The sequence below is a fragment of the Toxoplasma gondii genome, chromosome Ib, assembly GCF_000006565.2.
Source record: "Toxoplasma gondii ME49 chromosome Ib, whole genome shotgun sequence".
Classification (NCBI taxonomy): domain Eukaryota; phylum Apicomplexa; class Conoidasida; order Eucoccidiorida; family Sarcocystidae; genus Toxoplasma; species Toxoplasma gondii.
In genome coordinates this window covers 1,411,074-1,433,724 of record NC_031468.1, presented here as the reverse complement: position 1 = coordinate 1,433,724, position 22,651 = coordinate 1,411,074, and the positions used below count along the sequence as shown (strand labels likewise).

Here is a 22,651-nt window from a genome sequence, read left to right as displayed (position 1 = left end):
TTTGTGGAAAACTCCCACGGTAACCAGCGAATTAGTCCCTCACATAAAAGATACAAGTTGTGTCGAGTTCTTCGGAACTCGTTAACGCCAATACAACGCAGGGCGCGGCGCGCAACGCAGTAATCTCAGCAGGAGGGGTCTCTGTTTTTCCTCTTCGTCTGCAACTTCGCTTTGCCAAAGTCGTGCGTGCCCCTACCTGTCACTGACTCAACAGCTCGCGACTCTTTCCCCTCCTGGTACCTGGAGATCAACCGCCGTCGGAAAAAGCTACTTTCGATACTAACAGTGAGGCACACTTTCTTCTTCTAAAGTTCATGTGCAATACAGCCGTGCGTGGGAGCCGTCCCGCACCAAGGGCGACGCCGTAGCAATGAAAGCGTTTCAATTCTAACTGTTTTTATCTAAACAGTTCGCACACAAGAAGGCAAGCCGAGACAACTTTGTGTCTCGGGAACAGCGACCACCATTCGCACGAGAACGATTCACTTTCCTCCACAACGACTACCAGCGAGCATGACTGAAGTCGACAGATGCATCTCCACCCTACCACGGATAGGTCAATCGTCCACTCACTGCGCTGGGTTTCCTTCTTCAAAAAACACTGAAAAGACATAATGTCCACACGGAAGACCCTCCTCCCCTTCGAGCACACCTATATCCGTTCAAGGCCTCGTCTGCTCCACAAGGAGCTCCCGCTTGCTCACGTACCATTCACGCGAGTATTTACCTGCACCTCTCCATGTTTCCCTGGGAAAATAATCGAATTTCAATTGTTTCTGGCTTTCGCCGCTGCCAAAGCCGTTGCCGATTCCGAAACCTACTGTTCTCTCTCTCGCATTCCTCATATGCGCTCGCTCCAGTTTTTCTACTGGATGCTCTGTCCCTCGCCTCTTGCCGTGGCTAAGGTTATAGCCTACGCTTTTGCGACTTTCTTTTTAGAAAGAGCCACCGACACAGCGGTCTCCAAAATCGCGGATGTGAAGCCGTCAAGTCTGCTGTCCATTGCACATTTACAACGCAATCACTACTTGCCACGGCAGATGCTCTCAAGCACCCTTTGCTGTTGTTTATGTGCTTGTCCACATCCAACGTGATCATCACTTCTTGTGCTTCGGACCTTGACAGGAAACGGCGGCATCTACTGACAAAACAATTATTCCTATCCGGGCAGCTTGCCCAGCTTCGGCGTTCACCTTCTGGTGCACCGGCCACACGGCCCTACTCTACTAGTTTCCTCGTAGGCGCACATGGCCATACTCTGCGAATTTTGTCTTCCGCTCACTGTCACACTCTTCGAATGCCCTTACGCGACACATGCGTGGAACTTCGCACATCGCCTTCACATCACTAAAGTCAGCAGAACGCACACAGACTAGGCGCCGGATGGACACATTCACACCTTCCTTCCTTTAACCTACCCGCGAACGGCGTCTCATGCCGAGAAACCGTTTCGTCCATTTACAGGGTGTGTGAGCCTTCTCCAGAACAAAATGCTGTTTTCTAATGCCTTATATGTGTTCCATACGGCGCATAAACCACGAAGTGACAGCCACCAGGTCGCCGTACCGCCGTTCCCTGTCTTTCTTCATCATCGGCACGAGTTCTCCCGCGACTCTGGCTACCCGTTCACTTGACGAAACGCCTTCCTCCACCATTGCAAACACCGCCTTCATCTGCTCTGCAGCAAGCAATTCTGCAAGACGTTCGAAAACCCGTAGAAACGCACTGGCTCGATCTTGCACAAAAATCTGTGTTGCCAGGAACTGGCGAACCACATCGACCAGTTCTCCCTTCGTGAGGGGCCGCAGTTTCTCTTCAGAGTCTCTCAGATTCTTCACGGCTTCATACAAATCAACAGATGCGCGAAAAAATGCTTCGCCTTCAACACGCACCTGCTCGGCGGTGTCAACAACGGCTTTCAAGTCTGCGACGAGAAGTCTTGCCTCTTCGGCCTCTGCAGGCTGAAGCTCGCCAGCGGCAGCCTTCAAAAGATTCTCCAACACCTTCTGCACAGCATTTTCTATACTATCAAGGACTGACGCTTCCGTCTTGTCTCCCACACCAGGGATCATTTCTTTCTCCCATGTAGCGTGTTTCTCCTCATCCTGCTCTGGCAGAGCAGGGTGATCCTTGTCTCCTTCCGGCACAACAGGTTTCTCCTTGTCTCCTTCAGGCACAACAGGTTTCTCCTTGTCTACGTCCGGCACAACGGGTCTTTCCTCGCCTTCCTTTGGCCCAACGGGCCTTTCCTCGCCTTCCTTTGGCCCAACGGGCCTTTCCTCGCCTTCCGTTGGTTCAGCGGGTCTTTCCTCACCCTCCTTTGGTACAGCGGGTTTCTTCCCCTCCTTCGGTGCAATTTGTTTCTCCTTCCCCTTTTGTGCAATCCGTCTCCCCCTCTTTGCCCTTCGCACAATCGGCTTCACCTCCTCCTTCCGAGTACCAAGACTCTCTTTCCCTTCCTTTGGCAGAATCCGTCTCGTCGCTTCCTTTGGCGAAACAGGCTTCTCCTCTTCACTTGACACAACACCCTTCTCCCCTTCTATGGGCGCAGCGGGCCTCTCCATCTCCTTTCTTGGTTCAACGGGATTCGTCACCTCCTTCTGCGTCAATGCGGCTTTCTGCTCGTCCTTTGGCAAAACATGTCTCTCCCCTTCTCCGGGCAAAACAGGCTTCTCCTTCTCCATAGAACCAGCAGCGGGCCTCTCCATCTCCTTTCTTGGTCCACCGGGTTTCGTTCTCTTTTCATCCGTCAATGCAGGTTTCATCTCGTCCTTTGGCGAAGCGTGTCTCTCCCCTTCTCCGGGCAAAACAGGCTTCTCCTTTTCCATAGAACCAGCAGCGGGCCTCTCCATCTCCGTTCGTGGTCCACCGGGTTTCGTTCTCTTTTCCTCAGTCAATGCAGGTTTCGTCTCGTCCTTTGGCAAAACATGTCTCTCCCCTTCTCCGGGCAAAACAAGCTTGTCCTTTTCCATAGAACCAGCAGCGGGCCTCTCCATCTCCGTTGGTGGTCCACCGGGTTTCGTTCTCTTTTCATCCGTCAATGCAGGTTTCCTCTCGTGCTTTGGCAAAACATGTCTCTCCCCTTCTCCGGGCAAAACAAGCTTGTCCTTCTCCATAGAACCAGCAGCGGGCCTCTCCATCTCCGTTCGTGGTCCACCGGGTTTCGTTCTCTTTTCATCCGTCAATGCAGGTTTCGTCTCGTGCTTTGGCAAAACATGTCCCTCCCCTTCTCCGGGTGAAACAGGCTTCTTCTTTTCCATAGAACCAGCAGCGGGCCTCTCCATCGCCATTCTTGGTCCACCGGGTTCCGTCCTCTCTTCCTCCGTCAATGCAGTTTTCGTCTCGGCCTTTGGCAATACATGTCTCTCCCCTTCTCCGGGCAAAACAGGCTTCGTCTTTTCCATCGCACCAGCGGGCCTCTCCATCGCCTTTCGTGGTTCAATGGGTTCCGTCCTCCCTTCCTCCGTCAATGCAGGTTTCGTCTCGTGCTTTGGCAAAACATGTCCCTCCCCTTCTCCGGGCAAAACAAGCTTGTCCTTCTCCATAGAACCAGCAGCGGGCCTCTCCATCTCCGTTCGTGGTCCACCGGGTTTCGTTCTCTTTTCATCCGTCAATGCAGGTTTCGTCTCGTGCTTTGGCAAAACATGTCCCTCCCCTTCTCCGGGCAAAACAAGCTTGTCCTTCTCCATAGAACCAGCAGCGGGCCTCTCCATCTCCGTTCGTGGTCCACCGGGTTTCGTTCTCTTTTCATCCGTCAATGCAGGTTTCGTCTCGTGCTTTGGCAAAACATGTCCCTCCCCTTCTCCGGGCAAAACAAGCTTGTCCTTCTCCATAGAACCAGCAGCGGGCCTCTCCATCTCCGTTCGTGGTCCACCGGGTTTCGTTCTCTTTTCATCCGTCAATGCAGGTTTCGTCTCGTGCTTTGGCAAAACATGTCCCTCCCCTTCTCCGGGCAAAACAGGCTTCTCCTTCTCCATAGAACCAGCAGCGGGCCTCTCCATCTCCGTTCGTGGTCCACCGGGTTTCGTTCTCTTTTCATCCGTCAATGCAGGTTTCGTCTCGTGCTTTGGCAAAACATGTCCCTCCCCTTCTCCGGGCAAAACAAGCTTGTCCTTCTCCATAGAACCAGCAGCGGGCCTCTCCATCTCCGTTCGTGGTCCACCGGGTTTCGTTCTCTTTTCATCCGTCAATGCAGGTTTCCTCTCGTCCTTTGGCAAAACATGTCTCTCCCCTTCTCCGGGTAAAACAGGCTTCTCCTCTTCCATGGGGCGAGCGGGGCTCTCCATCTCCTTTCTTGGTTCAACGGGTTTCGTTCTCTTTTCCTCCGTCAATGCAGGTTTCGTCTCGTCTTTTGGCAAGACATGTCTCTTCCCTTCTCCGGGCAAAACAGGCTTCTTCTCTTCCATAGAACCAGCGGTCCCCCTCATGTCCTGTCTTGTTTCAACGGGTTTTGTCACCTCTTTCTGCGTCAAAGTGGATTTGGTCGCTATTTCCGGTAAAACATGTTTCGCCCCTGTTTCTGGTAAAACCGGTTTCTGGTCTTCCTCTGGCAAAACTGGTTTCCTCTCTGTCTTTTGCAAAACAAGTTTCTGTTCTTCCTGCCGCGGAACAGCAGGCTGCTCCCTCCCTGCTCTTGGTACAACAGGTTTCCTCTCCTCGCCGTTTAGCAATACATGTCTTTCCTCTTCCTTTGAGGAAAATGGTTCCTCCCCTTTTGCTGTCGAAACGTGTTTCTTCTCTTCCTTTGGCAAAGCAAGTATCCTCTGCACCTTTGGCAAAACAAGTATCTTTTCCTCTTGTGTCTCCCAGGGTTTCCTCCTCTCTTGTGCCTCTCTCATAGCAGGTTTCGCCTCCCCATCGGCCACAACATCGGCCTTTCTTGCCTCGTCCATGACCGTGGCAGGTATCTTCCCCGGTACGCCCTTGCTGACAATATAATCCCACCCATCCTCATTCGCTTCTACATCTTTATTCTCCTCTTCCTTCTTCACTGACACTTTCACCGGCTTCTTCGCAACGTCCATCCCGACCATTTTCGCGGACCCGTCCTCGCCTCCCGTGACTGTCGCAGAAAGTCCCGGTGTAGACTTGTACGCCGTTGGAATTGTCGCCGGAGTGTGGCTCTCTGTGGCTTGCTTCTCACCGGGGCCCATCCAAAGTCTGGCTGGGAATGGGGAAGTGTCAAGGACATCATCTAGCGACGGAAAAAGCTCCTCCTCTTCTTCACGAATAGTGATCTCCGGCATTCCCGCACGTGCGGCGACCGCACCAGCGAGGCACTGGGCAGCAAAGATCGAGGAGACCCCTGCGAGCACCAGCTTGAAGAAGAGCTTCATTCTGCCTTTCTCGATCAGACTCGAGGAAATACACGTGACTACTGCTTTCTAGCGGCATCACCGCATAAGTTCAAGAGCAATTCGAAGAGGGGAACGGTTAACTGTGGTTACAGTCTCCGCGTGAAACACACACCGGTCGGTTTTAAGACAAGCCACGGAAAGGTGCGCACACCAGTAGCTTGTCTCTGTCATTTTGCCAGTGCACGGCCGGTCAGCACCGGTACACCTCCCGCCTTGCACTCACCAGCACGCCTCCACACTCGTCCAGTTTCTCAGGACCAAGTCAGTGCGCAGCTCTAAATAAAGGGTGTGGTAAGACACGCGACAGGAACGACAATACATCAGATGAGGGCTATCGACGTGTAGAAAATTCGGTTTGAAACGAGACGACGAGCTGCCATTGAAGAACTCCATGCCGTGTTGGCCCTTTCTTTTATGTCCATCAGTTCACTTTGAGAACCAGAAATAAGCTAACATCACTGACAGAAGCACGTACTTTGTGGAGTCGGAGACCACCGGGGAACGATACCGTCCAAAGAGTACAGACCGGTGGTCGGTATGTTGGCAAGCGTGTGTGTGTTGCCTGAGCCAGATAGCGTGTCCGTGTGATTGCTCCGTAGTTAAAATTTCGCGTGCGTTCTCAATGTACAAGTCAACGGCCTGTGCTGGTTTTCTGAGAATCGGTGTGTGTACACAGTGGAAGATTCCATGCGGTTGTCATGTCAGCCTCTACAGGTGTCTCAGACAAGCTGCCCGAGGATCCATCACCTTGGGTCTGGTGGGTCACTGCAGAACACGACCGCTGATAGAGTGAGCATTATTATCCGAAGCACCATGCGATAATGCCGTTCCAGATGTTGGATGGGCACTAGAGGACGCTTTTCGTCGTCATTGCTTGAGCAGAAGTAACAGATTCACGCTACACAGAGTAAATCACGCCGAATGTCTGGTACCTGTCAGAATGGCGTATCTCGAACATGAGCTTTCAGCGAAGAGACGTCGCGGTGTCCCGTGAAGAAGCGAGGATTACAAGTCAATCTGTGTAACTACACCACGGCAAGGCTTAGGAAACGGGCACGTTAGCAAACGGGCACGTTAGCAAAGAAAACGTCAAAGAAGTGGGCGCTGACGCTGTACAGGGGCAAGTTTCTTGGGTGGCGCACACCAGGTTGGGTGGGGAGCGACTGGAGCAAACCGAGGCCTAGCCTCGTAAAATACGTAGTTGAACACGTTGTTTACGGGGGAAGGTCACTCGAAGCGGGACGCAATTGTGGTAAGACAATATGCGAGGAACGTGTAGAAAGGTAGACAGTTTGAGGAGGACGCTGGGATAGGCGGAGTGAGTCAAACGCGGTGGTAGGTAGACAGTGTGAGTAGAACGGTAAGGTAGGTAGGCAGTGTTAGTAAAATGCAATGGTAGGTAGGCAGTGTGATTAGAACGTTTAGGTAGACAGGGTGCTTGTAGGGAGCTACGTTGGATACACGAGATGAGCGTGTTTGCTATACAGGCCACTAGTGGAGTGTGAGAGAGGTGAGAGCTGTAAGAGGGATGGCATGTATTTATGCGGAATTAGTGGCACTGGTATTGATGCTTTCAACAAGCGTGATGTGGTTTGTTGCTTCTGGGAGGCGAGGATGCACGTCTGCCGGCGTTACGGTTAGGAACTCGCACTGGCCAACGATCCCGCTGAAGTCACACGTTGTACGCAGGTGACCCGTTAAGCGGATGGTGCGCTTCTGTGAAGTAGGAAACACGACCGGAGGAACCCTCGTTCACAGCTGAGAATCTTCGAAGCTAGGTTGAGGAGGCAGAGGCAACACAGGCGCGCTGAGGGAGCGTACGAGCTGTCACGAGCAGACGTTGAAAGCGAGCTCTTCGCTGACAAGCTCCGCTGTGGATTTGTTACGGCGACGCCGATGTACACTCAAAAATATACAAATCCATCGGACGGATATTTGTTTTGTAGCACTTTCGAAATAAGGCATCCTTGCCGTTTCTTCTCGAGAGGCATGCACCCCTGGTTGACCACTGGTGCCACCAGGGGGGGCGCAAGTAGTCGAGGAACCCGAAGCGCTCCTTGTTTGCACGGGCGACTTTAAATTTGCAGGTAAGTGCACATGAAAATTAATTCAGGAGGATAGTCGTTGCGCCGTAGATGCAGCAGATGACTAGTGGTAGAGGTCACTTCACAACACGTAGTTTGGTGAGGAAGGTGTTCTGGATGGTTCTATTTCAGAGCAATCGCTGGCCCCACTCGCCTGGGAGCTGTTCCCTCTGAAACTTCGTGCTCTCGATAAAATTTTGTTATCGACAGTGGCAGATCCTCATTTCTTCCAAGAATGTTTCTTTATTTTGGCTTGAAGCTCATAGTCGCTCTTCAGCAGTGCCACAGTAGGTGACCACTCCACTGGTCACTTTTTAGCTAGGTTTCAGTGAGCGTTTGCCAGATTCTCGCTAAAACCAAGCATCTTACTGTGGGAGTTTCGGACAGCCCGGGGGGAGTGATCAAGTGAATTACATTGAAGCGTCTGAGGCCCTAAGAAACCAAATGAGGGACCAAGTCTGCTGGTTTTTGACGCCACAAAAGAGCTTCGGCTCTCAGAAACTCTCCAGATCAGCTCACAGGCCACGCGTACTGACATCGAACCTTGAGTCAAGGCGTCGATGACAGACGACAAGACGGGAACAGGGAGCGCAACACAACTGGCTTTGAACGAAGGTGGAAAGCCCCCGTTCTATGCAAATGCAGAAGTGCGTACGCCACTAAAAAAAAGTCACTGACCTCCAAGCTCGACAGAACGTTCCCCAAGTCGACAACAAAATTTCCAGAACAAAGCTGTGTGCAGCGTTTACCCCTATTTCCGCTCCCCGCCGTCGCCCAAACGGGAAAACCAAAAGACATTTACTCCTTTGCTTCGTATAACACCCGAGGGAACGCGAACTCTGCTGCACACGCGACGGGAACTGACGCCAAAACCGCATGCAATTGATTCGCACTTCTTCGCGGCAGAATTTGCCGCCTGAAGACACATTTTCAAACAATGAAACGCCATCGGGGAAGTGACAGAGGACTGCACTGCCACCTGCCACGCTGTGTCCACGAAGGCTCCCTATTTCCGGTGGGTGTCGGCTGGCGAGTGCGCGTTGCTTGCGCCTGTCTGTTCTAAGCCGAGAATCCCACGACGTGTCTCGCCCGTTTCCCCGGGCGCCTCACCAGAAACCACGTTCTGTTAGCGCCAGGCAACCGAGCCTCCCCACCCACGACACAGTTCAAAGGATACGAGAACGCTGCGTCCTTCGCCCACAGACAGACACGCAAGAGACCACTCATCTCCGCCTGTGGAGACTAGAAAGAACCTCCGTAACCTAAAGTTGCCCTTCGGAAACGGAAGCGTGCTTCGCCGCCTCTCCAATCCTGAAAGCCTCGCGAGACAACGAGGCTGGAGACAGAAGTTACTCAAAACCTGGGGAAGAATACTGCACGCAGCTTTGAGCGAGAGCGTCCATGAGGGCGACGAGCTTTGAAGGTGCGCCGTTGTCTTCATCGGCCAAATCCAGGTACGAATGGTCTTCCTTCATCATTCTGATACCCTCGAGGTATCTGAACCTCTCTCGGCGAATCAGCCTGCTCGCTTCCGCAAAAAACTCATCTTCCTTCATCGCTGCGATCACCTCCACACACGCCGCCGCAACTGGCGACTGTTGAGACTCTTGGAACTCTCGCTCCTCCCCAACTGCGTCTGTCTCTCTATCTCCCTTTGTTTCTCCCTCTGGCTCTTTCTTCGTCTCGCTCTTTGTGTCTCCCTTTGTCTCCTTTGCCTCTTTCTTCGTCGGGTCGTAGCTGTCTTCGGGATCGAGCAAAGCGCTCGTGTAGGCGTTCCCTTCTTCCAGAGCGGTTTCGCTATCTTTGAAGGAGTTCTCGGAGTCAGGAACGCTCGCCGACAACGCGACAGTGGAGGTCAAGGCTCGTGGATGACGCAGCAGACTCTCGCGCTCGTCTCGCGACTGCTCAGAGGACGAGTCGTTGTCAGTGGAGTCCGCAAATGCATGCGCCTCTATCCCGGCCTTCTCGCCCGAAACCTCCATGGCGCTCGGAAACGCCTTCTCGGCCTCAGTGAGCGCCATCTTCTCAAGAAGAGGAGAGAGCGGGGTAACGGAAGATGCCAGCGAAAACAGTCGCTCAGACACGGTGTTTCTCCGTTTTCCGCACTCTCTCTAGTTCGGTGGTACTGACAGGGCTGGGGGTAAAGAACCCTTGATTAGCGGGGAGTAACGGCGGTAAATCGTGGGGAAAGGCTTCGTTTTTACGATGGAAAACGGAAAAGGGCACCGATTGACAGAAAAAATGGCCGAAAGACTTTTAAAATGACAGAAATGGAGCAGGGCTTGAACGAAAAGGAAAGGGTGTCACCAAGACCTTCCAGGAACGGCGAAAGTGCGGAAGTCAAGAGGTTAAAATGGAGATTGTCGATTTATCTTTTTGCAGGAAAGGACATGAGAGAAAACAAACGCATACAGATGTGCACACAAGCCGCGAACAGAAGCATGCCTACCTCCATGCACTGAACAGGCATACACATACGCTTACACACGTATTTTGAAGAAGCAGTTGTGTATGGATGAATGAAGCGATACAGAGTGGTTGAAATGCTTCCAATTTGCGAAACTCGCAGACTTCCTGCCGTATGCGTCGCCACTGCAGTCGGTTGCTCGTTCAGGTTCGTAGTCTGGAAAAGTCAGGCTCTCCATCACCAGAAAGAACAGTTGCGAGTTCTTCTGCGCGGAAACGAAAATAGGTTCAGCACACGACTGGCAAATGCCTGCGTTTCCTCTCTTCGGAGGCACAAACGGCTCCGATGACACCAGGGAAGTCGAGACCCCAAGACTGGAAGGTTTCGTTGCCTGCCCACGGCTTGTCGCAGACATCCCTCTGAACGTTGATTCCTGGAGTCGCTTCGCGACTTCCTCCCGAAGGAACTGCTTTGAATCGCCTAGGCGAACAATGACGCGTCACAAACTGGCCAAATGCTGAAAATGGCCATGGTTTCGTGCGCTTTACCACCTGCATGCAACGTGAGAAACCAAACTCTTCCCCATCGCCCCATTCTCCCCAACTGAAGTAGGATCGGCGAAACGGCAGAGAAGGAATTTAACGACTCAGAGAAAGATTCTTTTCTGAACGCGAAATCGTCAGCCCGAGCGAGCATATCACGAAGCAGCGTCTCGTCTAGAGCTGCACCCGAAACTCACTTTTCCCTGCATGCGCAGTGTTCGTACACTGCACGGGGGGTGTTGCTCGGATTGCACATGGCTGCATTCCGTGTGAATCGAAAGCATGAATGGCACAAACGGACTTTTCAACCGTGAGAGGAGGCCGGAAGTCGTCCGCGCGGCAAAGAGTTCTTCGTTTCTCCTTCCGACTCTCCTTGGCTTATGCCGTTCTCGGTCCAGCTAGAAGACAAACCACCTGGCGTCCTTCGGGGGATCTGTCTTCGGGCCTCCGCCGGTGCAACGCCCACCTTTGTTCCTCGCCCTTCGCCTTCTTCGACTCGCTGAGTTTCTCTGCCAGGCCCTGCGTGGTATTCTGTCCGCTTTCCCGTTTTTCGTGCGAACCTGCGAAAAAACTCGGAAGGCAACCTTACCGGTTTCGTGTGGCGCAGCCAGCCACGAGTTTTCATCGAAAAGTTGCCCAGTTTTGGTCTCGACGTCGTCACCCGCCTCGCTAATTTTTCAGGTCGAGAAACGCGGCTATTTCGTTCCAGTACGGCAGGGGCCCTCTTCCGAATTTTCTCAGCAGTTCCTGGTTCCGGCAAAGGATCGACGTTTTTAGTGTCCCGTTCAAAAGACCTGGCTTCTAAGCGCCGGAACGTGTCCCGTGAGTAACCAGTTACTTGTCAACCCGCTGTGACTGGATCTCCCCCGACTCTGTTACAGAATCTTTTCCCGCAGATGTCCCTCTTCATCTTCCACATGTGCATGTGTTCATATAGACCCCATTGCGTAGTTCCGCCCGTGAACATGCACATCTAACAATGTGTAGAGGTCCGCATCTCTGCTGGTAAGTGTACGAACGGTCTCGCAGGATTGTAGAATTCCTTTTTCTTGCGACCATGGACGCTCCCGAGCTCTCTCGAGACCTCTCGTTTTCGTTCCATCCCCGTCACCCGCGACGCCTTTTCCCCGATGGGCGAGCCCCGCAGTCGGGAGGCGCAGGCTCTTACCTGATTTTTCAAGACAGGGGAGACGGCAAGAGTGAATTTCACAGCTTTCCCCTGGCGACAAGAGAGTCTAGCGATCAACAGAACCTCGACGAGACTGTCCCTCCCATCCGCAATCTTCCAAATGAGAGGCGCCAGCGGGAAGGCGCCTCTTATCGCCTCCAGCAGATCCCTAAGAGGGAAGAAGACTTGGAGGTTGAGTGCATGTGCCAGAGTGCAGGAAGGACGACGCACGAGGGAAGGCACAATGCCCAGCGTTGCGGAGAATCTCTCAGGGATAAAGACAGCTTGGCAAACGCTCAGGATGCCCTCGCTTTTGCCCAAACTCTCGCAGAGATGCTCCTGAAGCAGCTTGCCGGAAGCAGAGAGACTGGGCGGCAGACAGCAGAGGGAAAAAAACGTTCAAGACAAAAGCTGACGTCTGACGGAGAGGACGGAAGCGCAGCTGCAGAGAAAGCCGAAGGGAATGCCTCACACCCGTCAGAGGTGGAAAGGGGAAATGCCGGAACCGCGTGGAAGGAGCAAGAGAAGAGAAACGAAGAAGATAGGCTTGCAGAGGAGCACAGTGCCCCCGGCGTCAAAAGTCTTGAGTGTCGATGTAGCCGAGAGTGGGAGACAGCTGGGAAGATCGGGCACCTGAGAATTTGCTGCAGTCGGTTTCCCTACATTTCCGTTCCGCAAGTGGACCAACTCACCATCGCCAGTCTCTTTCGCCTCCAAATGTTCCCCTATCAACTCGCAGGTCAGCTCCTCTTCTCCGCACTCTTGCCCCTTCCTTTCGCAGAAGGCTCTCCATTTGGTGGACATTCACCCTCTGGACTCCTGCAGTGAAATCAGTGGCGGACTACAGGGTCTGATGGCGTCAATCTTTTTCACACTCTCTTTTGGGCACCTCTCTGTGCGCAGTATCCCAGGCATGTTGCGCATGTTCCATCGGTGGCTGCGAAAGCCTAGAGACGAGACACCGAACAGGGATATATGTCGTGCGCATGCGTTTGTGAATTACTTTAATCACCCCTATGAAGGTAATTTCACGCGAGACAGATTCCAGGAATGCCATGTGAATTGCTATTAACAATCGTTTGTACTCGAGAAAACTGCTGAGACTCTCGTGTGAACAGGACTGCTGTCCTAAGAGAGCTAGTTGTTCGGACTGGACCTTTTGTATTCGTTTTTATTCATTCTTTTACCAGTTACGCGTCAGGTGTGGAATGCTTCTTTTTTTCGCTCTCATTAACGAGCCGAAGGTAATCAGACGCGGGTATGGTCAGGACCATTGTATCAGGCGTGATAAACACAACACAGACACTCGGGGATCTCTTAACTTCTTTCGCGTTCGCAGGTCTACATTGGATGTCGCTTCTCTGCGGCTCCGTCAACATGGCTCTCTCTGGCACTCTCGGCGGGTTCATCCTCGCAGATGAAGCAGGAATGGTAATTCGAACATGTGTTATGTTCATATATATATATATATATATATATATATATATATATGACAATTTTTTAATGCGTGTGTTTGTGCACTCCGATGTGTGATTTATCTGTATTTCTTGCTGTATATAGATTCATTTATATATATATATATATATATTCATGTCCGGGGGGTATGTACGTGTGTGTGGGTGTAGATATGCACGTGTGCGTGTCATCTCTTTATATGCATATATATATATATATATATATATATATATTATATGAGGGAATTCGCCTTTGCCTAGAATTGTGCGCACGCATCTTTGAATCTTTGCCCCTTTGCATAAATCGTTGGATGGTTCAAACGTCTCTGGATCATTTCCCGGAACTTAGAACTGTGTTTCTCGTCTGGCCTGAAAGAGCGCTTGCGTCATGCTGCCTACGACTGGTTCGTTTTTTCTCTGTTCGCTTTCCTTTCAGGGTTCGTCTGTGCAGGCAGCGATGCTTTTGTCGCTCGCCTTTCAGATGGGAGTTTTTCGGCGACCTGCGTTGTTGGTCGTTTCTTCGAGCAGAAACGTGCTCAGGTCGCCACAAGAGAGTTCCGTAGAGGGTCCTTTTCCGTTTGCTTCTCGCCACTCTTCGGCCTCTTCGGCATCCTCGCTTCTCGCGCTTCCTCCCCGCATGCGACGGTGGATGCGCATCTGCCGCAAGTGGGCGCCTTCTCTCCGTCTGCGACTTCTCTTGAGACACGCCTTGGGTGCCTCATCTCTCTGCAGGAGTGCCTCTGGAGAAGAGGTGAACCAGGAAGCTCGAGAAAGTCCAGACGTCCTTTCAGCCAACTGCGCCCACAACGCCGACGCCAAAGGAAGCAGAGCGAATGGCGGAATGAGGCGTGGAAACGATGGTCTCGGAGACCCGGGAGAAGGCGGGGGGGACGAACAGGATAACTGCGGGGCGAACAAGGAGGAGACAGGAGAAGAAGCGAGACCAGGCTCTGGCGCTTTCGGGGAGACCGCTCTTTCAGGCGGGGAAGGTGGGAGGAAAAATTCGATTGGGGCGCCCCAGGTTTTGGTGGCAACGTATGAGGAACTCCTGCAGTACCCCATGCTTCTCGAAAACGCAGTTCAAACCTTTGGAGGCATCGACTTTTGTATTTTCGACACTCGCGATATGAATTACTTTTCTCGCGATTCTTCCACGTCTTCGGGAGTACCTGAGCGCGACTCCAGCGAACGACAGGCAGCCCCCGGGTTTTTCGGTCAGGCTCTCGCCTTCCAGAAGAAAAGTGAAGATCCTCAGTCTGCATGCGAGAGGAAGAGAGGCGAAGACTTCAAGACTGCACGCGATGAGCTTAGACTTCTGTCGTGTTCGCGCGCATGTGTGGCTCGCGATTCGTCGCTCTGTCGGCAGGACAGCCCTCTGTATGCTGTGGCTGCTCTTGTCGATCGTCTCTGCGAAGGCGCGTCTTGTCACAGCAGATGCAGATGTGAAGGGGACAGAGCAAAAGAAAAAGCGACAAAAGAGAGAGAACGCGAGACAAAATGCGGGGGAACTGTAGCAAACGCGAGAGACGACGCATGTGTCAAGACGCCGGAGCCTCACAGAGAAGAACAGAGGACTGACGAAGAGACAGTTGAAGTCGCGAGAGAGGAAAGGAACGACGCAGCACGATCAAACAGGCCGCAGAAACTTGTAATTACCAAGTAAGTTGAGACATCGTTGGGACAAAAAGAGGACAGGTGACAATTACAGCTAGGGAGTTCGGCCCCCTGTGGGAGACTGCTCGGAACCTGCAAGAGTTGCGCTGGACGCTGTTTTTGTTTTTTCCTTCCACTTCGTTTCGTCTTCACTTCCAGTGTGGTGTCTGCTTCCTTTCCTGTCTTTCGTGAACCTGTAGCTTCAGCGTAGATGGTATGTGTCACTGAAGGCCTTTTTGCATTCTGTCTTCTTCTTTTTCTGTCACTTGTTCTTTCTGTTTTTCTCCTCTTTGATTCTTCCCTCTCCCCGTCTTTTCCCTCCGTTGTTCTCTCTCACGAGTCTCCCTCTAAGTCGTTGTCTCGTTCCATATTTTTCTGTGTTGTTCTCTCTCGCTCTTTGCCAGCACAGACCCATCTGCGTGTGGAGCGTCTCTTCGTCTCCTTCTTACTCTGTTGCTTCCCGCCTTCTTTCCCTCCACAGAGGAGGTGGATGCCGCGATAGCAGCACACGCAGTGGGGCGCCTTCCTTCGCGGAAGAGGCTGCGACTCTCGGACGTTTTCTCTTTCGCGCGGGAATGCGCGTTTCCCCTCGTGCTGCGGCGGCGGCGATCTACGTGCATGCTGCCGCTGCTGCCTCCCGTCGACGGCGAAGTGTCTCTCTTGGCTTTCGCGAGCGAAGCGCAGAGAGGCGTCTATGCCCGCGCCCACCAAAGCGCCGCCAGAGCTCTTTGTGACGCTGTTCTTGCGTGCGACTTGCGAGAACCGGAGGAACCGGAAGTAAAGAGCGAAGTCCCTTTCTCTCCGCAAGAGAAAAAACAGACGCTTCGGTACGCAGAGACACGAAGACACGCGGACGACGTGGAGCCCGAAAAGGCAGCGGAGAAGCAAGACAAACGCGCCCAGGTCTGCGCGAGGGAAAACGTCTCGAAAGTCGCGCAGGACATGGTGCGCCATCTCCTCCTGGTGTCTATACACCCCATGCTGGTTCCCTGCGGCGGGTTTCCCTCTGAAGACGTGGGCGCTGAACCAGAGGACGAAATGCATGCATCCGAAGAAGATGAGCTACGAGCACAAAAAGAGAAACTCCTGCGCGAGGTGCGAGAAGATGGCGACTTGTGAAGATTCGAGGAAACATTCTTGGAACAGCTAACGACCATGTAGAGACGGATTTCTTTGCTTTTGCATCCAGGACATTTAAATTCTAGTTCTATCGAGTGGAAGCGCCTTTCCTTCTCCAGCTTCGGCGCTCTGGCAAGCTGCCCTCTCTTTATCTCTCTGAGGATGCCCAGACTCTGCCGCTCTTTGACAAGAGACTGCTACGAGAGGATCTTACATAAAGTGCACATGTGACCAAAAGTTTATTTTCATCTCTCTTCTCGGATGAGTTTTTGCGTGAGTGGGCGTCTGCTGTAAGGGCTACTGATTTATTGGCGGCAAAAGCCCCCTTTCTTTTTCCTCCAGATCTGACTGTGTCCCTGTTCCCTGTGTTTGTAGCGCGTCGCGGTCGCCTTGTCGGAGACTCTGAAGCTCGCGGCGCGTGTCTCTCCCTTGGTCTCCGGTTTCCCTCTCGCAACAACAACTCCTGCGTCTCCTCCCAACGACGCCTGCCAAGCCTGCACTGCCCACAGCTTTTCCGCGGCTGCAAGCGCATGCACTGCATGCGGTGGCGAGCCTCAAGGCCGCAGTTCCTTCGAGAGAATCCTTGAGATATACTGCAGCCCCTGGGAGCTGCGCCGGCTCGGAGGCGCTCTCGGCGTCTGCGAGTGGAAACTGACAGAGCAGGAAGCCTGTGAAGGCGTGAAGATCAGGTGAGGAAGAGTTAAAGAGAAAGCGAGAAAAGGGAGAGGGTACACTTGGAGAGGGCAAATTCGGGAAACGGCACTCGAAGAACGTAGGGAGTTCAACGTTATAACCAATTGTGGTTACTCAACAAATGAAACTAAGCGTGGTGGAGTCAACCATCATGCGTCATCATGGTGACTTCACAGCCAGTGTGTTCTCGGCAAAAACACAGACGTGTGCAGGTTTAAGTTTCTCTGAATCATTCTATCGCTTAAACATCAATATATATTCATATTTACGACTATTCTTTTTGAATGTCTTGTGCAAGGTACTCGACTATTCTACTGGCTGCCTGGTTGTCTGGACTGGGCGTGGAATAGGCCAGCAGCGGATTCCGGTGTATATACAGAGGCGGTATCGTTGTCTCATCCCTGCAGTCCTCGGGTGTCTCCTAGTCGGGGAGATCTGTGAATTTCTTCGTATGTAGTGCCGAAGACCCTCTCTGTTTCTCATCAAAAAACGCTCCTATTTCCCTTCCTTCTGTTTCTGACTCTGTTCCCTCGCAGGTGGCTTCGAACGTTTCTGTCGTCTCTCTACAGTTCGCCCTCTGTCTCCGGACGCGGGAGCCCTTTTGAGGCTCTCGGCCTCGGGGGTGGGAGGCACCTCGGTGCTGCGGACGAAGAGGAAAGCGCGAAGACAGCCAGTGAAACACCGGCAGTTGCAGGAGATAGAGAGATCGAAGAAAGGCGAAGCGATATCTCAAACTGCACGCAAGCTCCAGAGGGAGACAGAGCGCCAGAGAAGGCGGGACTCGCGACCGCAGGTGATCACGGAGAGAAGGGTCCGGAGGTCGTTGCGGCGAATGAGAGAGGAACAGTTGGTGAAGAAGCCAGTCGCACCACACTGAAGAAGGTGGTGATTCTCAACCCGCTCGCGTGTACGTACAGCCCGCGGGTTGGTAGCGAAGTGGGAAGGTCGAGCGCAGGTACGAGGCCAGGAGACGCCCGTTTCGAGTCTGAGTGCCAGGAGGGGAGAGGGACAGAGACAGGAGAAGAAGTCTTTCTGTCGAGCTTGCGAGGTAACTTCTCTTTAGCGTCTTTTCTCCAGGCCACTCTCGGGAAGATGATTTTCGTTATTCCCAACGGAAGCTCGAGAGACCAAGCTGCCCAGGTCCTGCAAGACTTCCTCAAAGAAGATCCCGCCGATGTGCCGGTAAGCCTCTTGAGGCGTCCACGCGGGCAAATGCGGTTTTTGACGTCTCTCAAGCATAGTCACGATTTTTGCGAGACATCCATTGACTAATCCGAGAATCAGCTGTTCTCCCTCTGTGCCTGGAACATTCTGTTTGTGTAAAGGAGGCCTTCCCGTTTTCAGACGTCCTCTTTTCGTTCACATAGTCAATGGCGTGTACCCTCTTGAGTTCTTCATGTCACTTAACTAACACAACTTGGATCGACTGCGGGTCACCTTCTGCGGTCTGTGAACTTGAAGGCGCGCTCTGGTGTGAAGCCTCTCTGCTTGCGTTGTTTTGTCCTCTGCGGGGGCTTCTCTGAAAAAGCGAGTTGTTTGATTCCACTGAGTTGCTCCTCTGCGAAGCTGAGGCCACACCAAGAACCGCTTTTGGTGCGTTTCAAAATCCCGGACTGCATGCGTTCTTTCTTCGCAGGCGTTGCTGGTCGAGGACCTAGCTATTCTGTTCGAGTTGAGACCCCACACGCTGGCACATGTCTCGGATCTGGTTTGGCTCGCGGCTCCAGCGGCTCCGTTGCCTTTTCGAGAGACAAGACAGCTGAAGCTCGCTTCAAGCGGCTCGCGGGTCTCCTCTTCTGAGGCGCACAGAGACGGTGTTCAAGGCCCTCTCCGCTGTGACAAGCAGAACCAGCGAGACGAAGACGGCGAGCAAGACAGAAAAGAGAGGCCGCGCGTGTCTCCGGGAGAAGCGCGAAGCGCGGTGGAGACAGGGGCGAAGTTGAGCCGAAACGGGAAAGAGTCGCGCGGCTGCGAAAAGCGAGAAAAGGGAGAGATTGTTCGGTGTGTCCGGAGAGACGGGCACACCTACGAAGAGGAGATGATCGAGGACGGATGCTATATTATTCGAGAAGATATGCGACAGGTGGAGAACTGCTTCCGGTGTGTTGGTAAGGAAGAGAGAATGAACGGCTACGAGAACACGAGGTTCGGCGTGGATCCTCGTTGAGTGCTGAACTTTGCTTCTCACGCACGCAGGGTTTCGGTTTTAATTGCTGTCCGCAGTCAATAAATTATCGTGCAGCCTGTAGAGGTAATTAGGCAAGAACGACCACAGAACGGCACAAACGCGCGCACAGTATGCAAACGGTGGAACAGCTGACAGCCTTTTGCGGGTTCGGTTGTGTAGGCGGCCTGCATGCCAGGAGAGGCAGAGTGGTTGTGTCTGATTTTCCGGTCTCAGGTCACGACTCGAAGCGATTGTCTGTCCACTACCTTTGTTGCGAAGGAAGCATAGATGAGGTCTGTTTCCGGTCGGCGTGCGCTGCAAAGGTGCGTTTTTTGTTACCCAACGTTCCTCGAGTGCGTACACACTGACCGTCTGGCTGTCGGGTAGTGTCTCTATAATATAGGCCAGGAAAGTTCCAGAGACGGTGGAGGCTAAACCGTAAAACGAAGCCAGCGGAACGAATGCGTCGCCGGAGAAAGTGTGCGAGACAGGTTCACTGATAACGTGTATTCGGCATGAGGGTAGACGTCAGGCTGCTGGAACCGTGCTTGGCTGTTCGCTATGGTCCACTGAGCATGTGTTTCGGCGGCGATTAGTAAAGGTATTCTGTGACATATGGACTGTCCGATGTAGTATCGTGGTTGTCGCAGCCTGGTTGAAGGTGCTCAGGTGCGGGCAAGTGCATATGGGAATTCCCTGCTATAGCCTGCAGGAGCTGGAACTTGTTGCGTTGAAGCGAATCCAAAACTGGTAGTGTTTTTGAGTCTACGCCATCCCTTATTAATCCATCAGTTTTGGAAATTCATCCGGAGTCGTTGTCTGAGTTTCGTCCATGAGGACTGGACGGACACTGTGCATCATTTATTGTGACGACCGACGCATGCACCTCCGGCTTTTGCTGCTCTGTGTCTGCACCTTCAGGAACTGCTGCGCCTAACGTAATGTCTATAGTTGGCGTAAACGAAAAACAGAGAAACGGTGTTCGCTTTTCAAGCCATGAGCAAGGAAAAAATGAACGTATTTTCGACTGACAGGTGTGCTCGAATAATATTCGTCGATGTGATATTTCCGCAGAAGTGGAAAGTTACTCCTCACGGTCGCTCCGCTCTGCTCTAAACACGACGCGCTGCATGAACTGTCCACTGAGAGTGACTGACTGTGAGACCATTGCAGTGGCTACTTGTTAAACCAGTTTTTGGTCGGGAAAGTCTTTGCGATTGTACTGACACTGCATGACAAGCAGAAGGGTAGCTACTTCTCCAGTGCGACCAATGAACGCCACGCTTTCCACAGTTTAGAAACAGAGAACGTTGGACTGAAGGAGAGGGTGATGCAAGATTTAATACGAAGTAGAGAGAAGCACCTTTTGCCTGTCAGAACCACCACGTTTACACTAACTGTTTAAAGCAGACCCGACATTGCCGCCGATTCCAGCCCCGCATCCGTTCTGAACGTTATCTACAATGAATGATGGCCAAAGTATCCAAATCGAAGGCATTGTAATGCTAGCCTACAACACAAAGTGACTCTGTGATGCCATTGGTTGCTGGTGGGTGTAGCCCTGTGTGGTAACCTATCGAGTGGCTAAAACCTAGACTTGTCGTTTCACACCAATTCACGGTCACCGTACACTTTTCACCAGATTTCCGACAGAACTGCCCCTGCTCAAATTCTGAACTATAACACCAGTCTGGTACCCTGTCCCGGTGTCAGTGGCTCGCGGATCGGGCTACTGGTGGAGGGACGTGGTGAATTTCTCACGATGGTGCTCGCATTGAAAACCCTTTCAAGGCAAGTGAACTGTGCCAGAGCATCTTAATTGCACTGTGTGGTCCGGCGGTCGCCTATCCTTCTGGTTCATGCTCGTGATCCGTAGGCGCAGAATTGTAAGAAATCAGTGATAGTGTACAACTGCCAAGTTAACAAAGCCTCTGCGTCAGATTGACTACGGTTCGTTTAGGGTGCAACCCTGTTATATGCTCCGCTTGCTTCCATCTAGCGACTCTACAAAAAGAAGTGGGAGCGTCCCCGGCACACACAGATGCAGTGTGCTGCGCAAAGCCCAACCGTATGGCGTGCACGGAGGCCAAACTCGTTGGAGGTGCCCTCTCTTGTTCTTGAACGCTCTTCAACGTTTCTCGCATGCACCTGAGTCATACAGATAGTGGACTGTGACTTTACGCCCAACCACGAGAAAAAGAGAGGGCACATCATTACCGACCGCGACGCTGCTTTTCCATAGAAGTTCCCAAGACAAAAAGTTCGCCCTCCTTCGCAGCACACCCGAGAGAATCTGCCCCGGTTCGTGACTTCACGAGAAAAGGAAAGTACAGGCGGCCCAGGAATTCAGGCCAGCAACCATCCTACATTACCAGCTCACTTTCGAGTGGTTCACACCAACATCCAAAAGCCGCGAAAGATGTGACCACGCCATACGGAGCCACATTTACGACACGAGAAACGGCAGGAGAGCGGCAAAAGAAACAAAGCCAACAGCCATGCCGAGAGAGTGGTGCAACTTAAACGCCTTCACAACATCCTGGTACTCTAGCCCGGCAGCAGCCTGGTCCCCGTCTCCTCCGCGGGCGGCTCGACGAGCCACTTCTGCAGCATTCACTGCTGTGTCCGCAGTGTCGATCCCGAGTTGCTCCTCGAGCTCTCTTCTTCGTTCCAGAAGCGAAACCTGGAAAAGACAACCATGCCACCACACGAGCGTAACAGGATGAATATGTTCATGTCAGTGTGCACATCTACCCACGGGTCTGCTTCTCTCGTACATGAGGTGCAAGGATGTATACCTACTTGGTGCGTCGTACCTGTCAAAGACAGTCAGCATCTATGATTAATATCCGCAGGTGAAAGGCAACCTTATCCGCGATATCTACACCTCTAGGGTCCCTAGAACCATCTAGATGTAAGTTGAAGATCAACGTCGCACCTAAGTGTTCTAAGTCGGATACCCGCAACAAGAGACACGGAAGAGCCTTCGTTTTACTACAGCTTCATGTCTGTCTTCTGCGTTGAGTCCAAATTTTGCGTTTCCCTCCGAGTCGATGTTGAGTTTTCTTGTGACTCCAAATGGCTGCGGGGCAGCGGACTTGCACGACGGAATGATAACTCCAAAGAATTCTTGAAATGTTCGTACCTGTCGCGGTGCGAGGTAGCACGAATTGACGAGGTTCCCGATAACGTTGACCGCAGCAGCCATGTGCAACTTGCTGTAGCCGACGCCCATGTAGCAGACAGTCGAGAGAAGCGTCGAAGAAAGCACGGTCGACGCGCAGAAAAAAATTGGGTAGTGGATCGACTGTACTTCAGCTGAACAGCGGGCACGCACACCAAGTAAAAAGACACAGGGCATTGGCATTCCTTGCTTCCATAGGGATGCGGTCGTGGAATGTTTGCTCTGCCGAAGCAGTGCCGAACTGTAGAATGCAAGAAGGGACTGCGGACGTGTCATGCCGTAAGCTGAAAAGATGAAACCCCACGGATTGTGCCGTTTTAACGCGTTCAGCCGACGGGTGTCCTCGCTCCGATCCCAGCAGCGAAGTCTCATGGCCTTATCACTTTGAATTTTTTAAACTACGAATACATCGATCATTATAGACACACACGGCACGAATCATCGCGAAAAACGACCCCAAGTCGTTCTGGAATGCAGCTGCCTGCCATGTGCCTGGTGATGTTGAGGACACTTACCCAGCTTGCACCTGCTCAACGTTTTCCGAAGAACAGGCGACATGACGAAGAAAACCCATGTTGCCGAGCCGAAAAGGCAGCTGAAACTCGTGTTCACGAGAGTCGACAAAAGCCTTAGCAACGCAGGAGACGTCTCCGCTAACTGAGGCACGCATGATAGGAGAGTCGAGGGGAAGAAATACACCAGCAGCGAAGCCGTTCCGCACGCAGCGGAAACGTAGGGCAATTTACTCAAACAGTTCGTCATCTTGTCTGCTCGCGAAAGAATACACAGGAAGCAAAAAAATATGATTCACACGAGGAACGTC

The 22,651-nt window shown here is 52.5% G+C and overlaps 4 protein-coding genes across 4 annotated transcripts; 1 reads left to right on the top strand and 3 right to left on the bottom strand.

Annotated features, from left to right (window-relative positions):
• Window positions 1-368: 368 nt before the first annotated feature.
• TGME49_209755 (hypothetical protein) lies at window positions 369-5,441 on the bottom strand. Its single transcript, XM_002369684.2, has one exon. It carries the CDS (start codon window positions 5,334-5,336, stop codon window positions 1,509-1,511), a length of 3,828 nt encoding a protein of 1,275 aa, XP_002369725.2. The 5' UTR covers window positions 5,337-5,441; the 3' UTR covers window positions 369-1,508.
• Window positions 5,442-7,838: 2,397 nt separating this feature from the next.
• On the bottom strand, window positions 7,839-10,500 carry TGME49_209740 (hypothetical protein). Its single transcript, XM_002369682.2, has one exon. The coding sequence runs from the start codon at window positions 9,460-9,462 to the stop codon at window positions 8,791-8,793; it is 672 nt and encodes a 223-aa protein (XP_002369723.1). The 5' UTR covers window positions 9,463-10,500; the 3' UTR covers window positions 7,839-8,790.
• Window positions 10,501-10,663: 163 nt separating this feature from the next.
• On the top strand, window positions 10,664-19,848 carry TGME49_209730 (hypothetical protein). The gene is made up of 9 exons (XM_002369681.2): window positions 10,664-12,297; window positions 12,898-12,989; window positions 13,449-14,671; window positions 15,070-15,760; window positions 16,160-16,473; window positions 17,014-17,659; window positions 18,114-18,585; window positions 18,879-18,967; window positions 19,566-19,848. Exons 1-9 carry the CDS (start codon window positions 11,448-11,450, stop codon window positions 19,584-19,586), a joined length of 4,398 nt encoding a protein of 1,465 aa, XP_002369722.1. The 5' UTR covers window positions 10,664-11,447; the 3' UTR covers window positions 19,587-19,848.
• Window positions 19,849-20,550: 702 nt separating this feature from the next.
• Window positions 20,551-22,641, bottom strand: TGME49_209720 (hypothetical protein). Its single transcript, XM_002369680.2, has 3 exons — window positions 22,344-22,641; window positions 21,790-21,962; window positions 20,551-21,327 (listed from the first exon to the last, which is right to left on the bottom strand). The coding sequence occupies exons 1-3, from the start codon at window positions 22,588-22,590 to the stop codon at window positions 21,091-21,093; spliced, it is 657 nt and encodes a 218-aa protein (XP_002369721.1). The 5' UTR covers window positions 22,591-22,641; the 3' UTR covers window positions 20,551-21,090.
• Between the last annotated feature and the right edge of the window lie 10 nt (window positions 22,642-22,651).